The sequence below is a fragment of the Myripristis murdjan genome, chromosome 3, assembly GCF_902150065.1.
Source record: "Myripristis murdjan chromosome 3, fMyrMur1.1, whole genome shotgun sequence".
NCBI classification, from domain to species: domain Eukaryota; kingdom Metazoa; phylum Chordata; class Actinopteri; order Holocentriformes; family Holocentridae; genus Myripristis; species Myripristis murdjan.
In genome coordinates, this window is record NC_043982.1 from 43536226 (window position 1) to 43545274 (window position 9049).

Genomic DNA, 9049 nt, shown 5'->3' on the forward strand with positions numbered 1-9049 from the left:
TTTCATGTTTGTCTTATTTTACTTTATCCATCTGACACACTGACTGTATGTGTATACATGCAGTTCTTACACTGAACACAAGGGGGGATAATTAACTTAAGGAAGTGCATATAGTTCAGCTGGTGATGATGACAGGTGTGTGAGACGGCAGGCAAACAGTTTTTTGACTGTCTCTGTAGGCAGCGTAGAAGTTTTTTATTTACTCAGATGTTTAAGTTCATGAATGGAAACTTTATTGTTTGGACTGAATATGGACAATTGTGTGATACCTATGTTAAGGTGAGCATTCGTCGTGGTAAATAAATGGATCAACAATCCAAAGACATACACTGGACTTTGGTTTATTTAAATAGATTGTTTAATTGAAAGTCACTACAGTAATTACTGTATACTGTACTGTACATAATGTTGTTATAGCTGCATTACAAAAGAACACAGCACTACCAGCAGCCCTCTCGCTTTGAATGGAATTAACCCACCACAACATCAAGCAAAGAAGATATATTGTTCTTCAAACTGAAGGATAGTTCCAGTTATAAAAACCAAATATAAAAACTAGGCAATTCATTTTCAATTTCAAATCACTTTAGTTGTCCCCGAGGGGCAATTTAAAAGGACAGTAGTTTAAAAACAAGACAAAAAACACAAACAAAAACACAAACAGCACACACTGCAACAGGCATCATTCACAGAAAGGCAGATAAAAACACATGAAAATAATTTATAAAGTGCTTAAGTTAAAGTGCATTGAGTTCATGTAGCTGCCTTTACATGCACAAGGCACTTTTTAATGAGCATGCACCAGACTCCCTGTGATAATCTTAACTAAGGCATATGTAACGACTGGTTGCTATAACAGAACCAGTTATTAAAGTAAAGTAAATAAAATTAAAATCTAAGTGTGGACCAGTTAATAAGAAGATCAAGTTCGCTCGGGAGAAATGGGTGCGAGTAGAAGAAAAAAAAAACCAAACAAACAACAACACCAAACGAGATCACCGTTATGGTAAAAGTAAAAGATTAATGAAATTTATTTTTCTCAGCTTCTTCTTCTTTCTCTGATTTCTTTCTATCAAACTGACATAACAACAAAACCACATTTAACCCAAAATAAATAAATATAAAAGATGAATAAATAACCCTTTTTTTTCTCTTTCCACCGCTCAGGTAAGTATCTAATTTGTTGAATATTAATTTAGGTCTAATATTAAATGTTTAATTTATTTCTATTTGATTTAAATATTTTGTTACTACTAATTATGTTGTTATTAAACTATTTATTCCTATTTTCTGATGTTTAAACTCTATTTTGTTACCTGCAGGTGGTCTGTCTCACTTTCTAATCAGTAAATAAATAAGGAAAATGGGGGGGGGGGTGACAATGAGGACAACAATGATCAGGCACACACACACAAGCTTGCTCGCTTGCTCATTTGTTCACTCGCTCGCTCGCTTACTCGTTCACTTGCTCACTTCTGGCCTTGAAAGCACACAGCCAATACAAATAATCACTAATATGCTAAACACTGCTTCTAAATTCTCTAAATTATCTTATTATCGTTCGATTAATATTATTTATATTATTAGTATTTCAATAAACAAGACAGAAAAATATATATATACACTATAGGCTACTATTACATTCGTCATTCATATTTTCAGTTAAAGGATTTTTTTTTAAACCCACACAAACTTCATAAATCTTCTTATCATCAATTATCTTTTTCTTTCACCATATGAAACATAAAAACATACCAAAGCTACACTGATCTATATTTACAACCCGGATCAGCTGATAATCAGCTGATCCACAGCACCGGCATAAAGCCGGTTAAAAACAGCACTAAATTCCATTTCAGTTCGCGTCAAAACAAACGGCCAGCAATGGCCACCAATGTTAACTGTTGCTAACAGCTGCTAATACTTTAGAATGGCACAACGCTAAATTCTATTTCAGTTAGCACCAATACAAACGGCCAGCAATGTCCACTAATGCTAACTGTTGCTAACAGCTGCTAATACTTTAGAACAGCCCCATCTTAAACATAAAAACACACCAAAGCTACACCGATCTACACTATATTACCAAAAGTATTCGCTCACCCATTCAAATGATCAGAATCAGGTGTCCTAATCACTTGGCCTGGCCACAGGTGTATAAAATCAAGCACTCAGGCATGCAGACTGTGAAACAAGACATTTGTGAAAGAATGGGCCGCTCTCAGGAGCTCAGTGAATTCCAGCGTGGAACTGTCATAGGATGCCACCTGTGCAACAAATCCAGTCGTGAAATTTCCTCGCTCCTAAATATTCCACAGTCAACTGTCAGCTCTATTATAACAAAATGGAAGCGTTTGGGAACAACAGCAACTCAGCCACGAAGTGGTAGGCCACGTAAAGTGACGGAGAGGGGTCAGCGGATGCTGAAGCGCATAGTGCAAAGAGGTCGCCGACTTTCTGCACAGTCAATTGCTGCAGAGCTACAAACTTCATGTGACCTTCAGATTAGCCCAAGTACAGTACGCAGAGAGCTTCATGGAATGGGTTTCCATGCAGCTGCAGCCAAGCCACACATCACCAAGTGCAATGCAAAGCGTCGGATGCAATGGTGTAAAGCACGCCGCCACTGGCCTCTAGAGCAGTGGAGACGCGTTCTCTGGAGTGATGAATCACGCTTTTCCATCTGGCAATCTGATGGACGAGTCTGGGTTTGGAGGTTGCCAGGAGAACGGTACATTTCGGACTGCATTGTGCCGACTGTGAAATTTGGTGGAGGAGGAATTATGGTGTGGGGTTGTTTTTCAGGAGCTGGGCTTGGCCCCTTAGTTCCAGTGAAAGGAACTTTGAATGCTTCAGGATACCAAAACATTTTGGACAATTCCATGCTCCCAACCTTGTGGGAACAGTTTGGAGCGGGCCCCTTCCTCTTCCAACATGACTGTGCACCAGTGCACAAAGCAAGGTCCATAAAGACATGGATGACAGAGTCTGGTGTGGATGAACTTGACTGGCCTGCACAGAGTCCTGACCTGAACCCGATAGAACACCTTTGGGATGAATTAGAGCGGAGACTGAGAGCCAGGCCTTCTCGACCAACATCAGTGTGTGACCTCACCAATGCGCTTTTGGAAGAATGGTCAAAAATTCCTATAAACACTCTCCTCAACCTTGTGGACAGTCTTCCCAGAAGAGTTGAAGCTGTAATAGCTGCAAAAGGTGGACCGACATCATATTGAACTCTATGGGTTAGGAATGGGATGGCACTTCAGTTCATAGTATGAGTAAAGGCAGGTGAGCGAATACTTTTGGTAATATAGTGTATATCGGGAATGTTCGCAGTTTAGACTAAGCCAGTGTACCTTACCTTAACAACACGTGGCTTTTTTTCTTTTCCTTTTTTTTTTTTTTTTTTAAAACCTAACTTATCTAACAGTTAGAAGCGCATGTGCTGGCAATATTCACGCCCATTTCGCATAAGGAGATGATGGTCATTCAAGTTGCATATGTTTCCGTATTTCCCAAAGTAACTGCAGTGCCCGTTCTTGGCTGAACGGTTACCTCCGCCATAGGTTCTCGACAACCACTCATCCCGAAAACGGCACGGGCGACTCTGCACAAAATCTTACACAATTAAGGGAATTGGTTGGTCTTTTAAATTTATACACGCTCAAAAATGCCGCCTTTATCTGGGAAGCCGTGTTTGGCCAGTAATATCCGCGAAACTATTGTTTCTAGTTTCAGTAAACATTGAACGATGGAAGAGGAAGATGTTTTTCAGAAGTTTTTATTGCGTGCCTACTTTTTCTATGGCCCTAGATTTGGGGAGGGAAAAAAAAACGAAATTCCTTTTTTTTTTTATTAAGTATACGTTGTTTACATGGATAATAATAATAATAATAATTTTGAAATGTACCTTTGTCCACAATTAATAACTTCCTTAATATGTATCTTGTTTTAGGGTTTTAACCAATGGCCTGATGGCAAAATTTAACATGAAGGGTGGTGGGCCAATCGAGAAGCTGCCTTTTGAGAAGACCAGGCTATTCACAGTCATGAAATAAGAAATAAGTAGGGTGGCTTCCCATTGTTTTGTTTTTTGTTGTTGTTGCTGTTGTTATTTTTAAGGTATCTTTAAGTTTTTAATTTTTTAAATTTTTAATTATTGTAAATCTTGTTCTTGTTTTCCTGTTAAATATTGTATTATTTCATTATATATTTTTTTTGTATTGTTTTAAAATGATCCTAATTTGAAGTGTTATATAATTTATATCTTCTATCATTGTTTTTGTTTAGTGTTTTAGAAGTTCTAATAATAAATTCTTTACATTTAATCTGTCTGGATGGTTTTCCTTGTATTTGAATAAATAGAATCCTCAGTCCATTATTTTTCAGTCTGTTAGATGTATATAGTAGTTGTTCAGTAGCTGTGTCTAACTGATGGCTAAGCTGCATTTGGGCGACGGTTAGACGTCTACTAAATTTTCACTGACAGCCCAAATTTTGCCGTGTTTTAGCCTAGATGTTATTTTGGCCTCTATTAGACGTATATATGTAGTCGTTCATTGGACGTCTAATTGAATATCTTATCTTATCTCTCTTATCTTTTTGCTAATTCTCTGTTAATTATCTGGTCATGTTTTTCTAACCTTCTGTTAATTTTTTGCTAATTGGCAAATCACATTTTTTTCCATGTTTTTGACAGAAACCAAGTGAATCTGCTCCGGTTTCAAAGGACTAAACAATTTATCACAAACAAAAATATCTTTTTTTCATATCAGGGTCCCAAGGACAAAATGGGGGTTCATAGCATATTTATTTATTTATTTATTTATTGTTTTAATTGTCTGGGACAGTACCCATTTAGTCAACAGTTAAAAAACTGCAAATGAGCCAGAGTTAGCCACAGAGGCTAATTTTCATCTATTGTCCCTGGCCAGAACAAAATAACATGTTAGAATAAAATAACATGCCATACCATCAGAGAATAAGCAAATCAACTAAAATAACAATCACTACAGCATGGATAATCACAGCAACATAGATTCAACACAGGACAGTACAGCTGCACACATTAGGCAGTGAAAACAAAGGCTAAGATGATAAGAGGCAAAAGGACGAGACAAAGTCAACTTGGGGGTCCGAAACAGGGAACACGTTTGAAAGCACCTGAGCTCACCTGTCGGTCCAGTCATTTTTCTGTTTCTTCTCAGCCGGTTTTGATCATTGACGACGAACATTCAGGCTGTTTCTGCATCATTCTACATTCAGTGTAACAGTTAAAACTCACTGTGTTGGACAGATCCTGGAGCTGCCTTACAAAGGGAAGGACCTCAGCATGCTCATCTTCCTGCCCTATGAGATGGAGGACGACACAACTGGTCTGGAGAAGGCAAGAGGCACACGCACACGCACACACACACACACACACACACACACACACACACACACACACATATTCATAGATGCAAACTTAATTGGTGACATTGTATCCATTGCAGCTGGAGAAGGAGCTGACCTACGAGAAGTTTGTGGAGTGGACACAACCACACAAGATGTACACAGAGGAGGTTGACGTGGGCCTGCCCCGATTCAAGATGGAGGAGTCGTACAACCTGAAAGACAACCTCACCCGCATGGGGATGGTCGACGCCTTTGATGTTAGAATGAGCGACTTCTCTGGTAGGACGTGTGGCTGGACCTCCATCAGCCATTCACATAATCAACTGAAGAGCGGGCAACAGAGCATGCAGCCAGTCTAGTCCTGACTCTAAAAAAATGTCCGCCACTGTGAAGGAAATGCATGACAGCTGACGAAATAAAATCCTGAGGGGGGTTAAATCAGTCAGCATGCATATTGATTATTGTGTACAATTTATCATGGTACAGCTAAACAGCTGAGGAATTACAAATAAGTTTCCAAATTCTTAAATATCAATGCTAAAATGTGGGATACATGAGTATATCATTAGGTACACTTCATATTTTGTGAGCCTGCTCTGTTAATTTTCCTGTTCGATGGTTTCCTGTATTCTCTGGTGTCCAATATTATTCTAATCTATTGTTTAACTTTTTCCTCTTTCTTCTTTCTGCTGTCAGGCATGTCTCCGGCCAACGACCTGGTGCTGTCCCAGGTGGTGCACAAGGCTTTTGTGGAGGTCAACGAAGAGGGAACCAAGGCTGCCGCCGCCACTACTTCCAACATAATGTTGTGCTGCGGCATTCCCACATTCATCGCAGACCACCCCTTCCTCTTCTTCATCCGACACAAACCCAGCATGAGTGTCCTGTTTGCTGGCCGATTCTGCTCGCCTGCCTGAGCACTGCAGTGCTTTCTCAGCCAGGCAGTATCTGTGTGTGTGCATGTTCCTACATTGATGGACTTCCGACAAGACAGTGCAGCTGTCAAGACAGGCCAGAAAGGCGCCTTTAAATAAAATGTATTATTATTATTATTATTAGTTCCACATTTTGGCTATTTACCAAAAGTTAATTACACCAACATTTAGAGATATCCTGATAACAAAGAACAAACCCTGTCCACCTTTATTGGAGGGTGTAATAAATATTTGTATCATTATCATTTGGGCAGGATGAAGATAAACTGGAATTTGAAAGTTTGAACTGAACCTCAAACTCAAAGAGCTGTTAAATGTTTCGCCCTGCTCAATAAAACCTTTCTCTCACTGAGGTGGTAACTATTGTGCTCTTGTGTCCTGATGTACATTAGGTAGTATTATATATTTTATATAAAGTTTAAATAACTAACAGTGCATGCCTTGTAAGATGGAAGGACAATGTACAGAAAGCTGCGTGTGGTTAGGAAATCCACAATATATATACACTACTCACAAAAAGTTAGGGATATTTGGCTTTTGGGTGAAATTTATGGAAAATGTAAAAAGTTCACGCTACAGTGATATTATATCATGAAAGTAGGGCATTTAAGTAGAAGCATACACTGGTGATTTCCTCATCTCAAACAATTTCTAGAAACAAAAGCCAACAACAGTGGTGGATATACCACAACAAAAAATGTCAGTGTCAATAACTTGTCATGTGCCCTTGAGCATCAATTACAGCTTGACAACGACGTCTCATGCTGTTCACAAGTCGACTTATTGTCTGCTGAGGCATGGCATCCCACTCTTCTTGAAGGACGGCCCTCAGGACATTGAGGTTCTGGGGTACAGAGCTCCGAGCCTCTACACGGCGACTCAGCCGATCCCATAGGTTTTCTATGGGATTCAGGTCTGGAGAAAGCGCAGGCCACTCCATCTGAGGTACCCCAGTCTCCAGCAGCCGTTCCCTAATGATACGACCTCGATGAGCTGGAGCATTGTCGTCCATAAAGATGAAATTAGGCCTGTGTTGTTCATGCAGGGGCACAATGACTGGATTAATGATGTTATTCAGGTAGCATGGGCTTGTCACTGTACCAAGTGTCGGGCAGTTCTGTACTGACGTGTCGTCTTGGTCTCATGATGTCAAGATGTGAACAGCATGATGAGGAGGACTGTTTAAATGCCACTTCTAATTGAACCAGGAAATTTATTGGTTGATTCATGGATCAAACACCTGATGTGAATTTTGCCGTTAAGCTCCTTGTTAGAGAACAGCAACTTGTGCAAAAAGTACTGAAACATTGAACAGTTGGACATGTGCATTCAAAAGTTTACAGAAGGTCACATTAAGTTCACCTGTAACGGTTATAATAGGATCATCCTGAAATTTCACCCGAAAGCCGAATATCCCTAACTTTTTGTGAGTAGTGTATATTGAGATACAGTATATACAGTAGCTATATCTATACAATTAAGATATGCAAACATACATTAACAGACTCATTTTGTGCTTACTCACATGTCCTGAACCAGTTTTCTCCCGCATGAAGGGACATCTGCGTATGAACAGGCTTAAAATCTCTGTATATTGTTTGGCTGAGGGATACCTTGGTTGGGGATAGAAATAATAGAATAAGTTGAACATGTTGTCTTAAAGTGCCATTATATGGAGTAATCTCAATTTAAAGCTACAATGTGCAGTAGTTTTCCATAATAATGATAAAAGTAACCTACATTGTTTGGCTGCTGAGGATGTCATACAGTGACAGATCATTTCTCCGAGGGGACAAAAGTTCTGGGTCCTTTGCCTCAAGTGTATCTTTTAATGCTTTGAGGAAAGCAAACTGACCCAGTGAAGCAGGTGCAGCTGTTTGCTCATCATGAGGTCTTTGTAATATGGAAAAATGCAAGAATATGTTAGACCGAGCTGTGTGAAATAGTAATGAACAGACTGTAACTAGTAGAGAAATAAAGTTTCCCCCACAAATGACCAGAATTACAGTATCTTGACAGCATTTTACCTGTTCCAATTTCTTGTTGTTGTTGACAATGATGATGATGCCAATGATGAGGATGACTTCAACTGCTCGAGATACTTGAGGAATTGTGCTTGTTTTTTTATTGATGGGATTAATCTCTCTGACATCCTCTCAGAGAGAATTTCGAGGGTTGCTCCATCAATATCATTCTCTTCAAAACAAAAAGGAATACAAGTTATTAAGTTATAACCCTCTTGCTCAAGCCAGTGGCACACTTCAGTTGTTGTTCAAACTGTGTAACTCATTCTACAAAAAAAAAAAAAAAAAAAAAAAAAAATCAAAACAAGAAACAAATGCATGCATTAAAATAGTCCACCTTTCACCATAAAAAGTCCTTAGCTAGAGTCAAGCTTGCTGAAATAAGAAATCATATTTAGCTTACCTTAATCCTCTGAAGTTTTTGATCTTCTGTCACTTCAGTCTGGCCTCTAACCACAGTAATCACGATTGATGTGTCACACCTGTTTTGCTGAGAAGGGCAGACCATGTGACGCAATCCACATTAAAACCAGCTATTAGCTCCCACATGGCCATTGGCAGGGTAGCCAGCTCCCTGGCCTGACACACTGAACCTCAGCCTTTCCTCTGGGAGAACGGGGTTCAAGTCCTGACATTATCATCCCACCAGCGCCTGCACTATCCATACTCAAGGAAAAATAGATGAGGATG

At 39.4% G+C, this 9049-nt stretch overlaps 1 protein-coding gene across 1 annotated transcript; it reads left to right on the top strand.

The window, feature by feature from the left end:
- Positions 1 to 271: 271 nt before the first annotated feature.
- LOC115357242 (leukocyte elastase inhibitor-like) lies at positions 272 to 6334 on the top strand. The gene is made up of 4 exons (XM_030048662.1): positions 272 to 279; positions 5242 to 5389; positions 5499 to 5679; positions 6097 to 6334. Exons 1-4 carry the CDS (start codon positions 272 to 274, stop codon positions 6315 to 6317), a joined length of 558 nt encoding a protein of 185 aa, XP_029904522.1. The 3' UTR covers positions 6318 to 6334.
- Positions 6335 to 9049: the final 2715 nt, after the last annotated feature.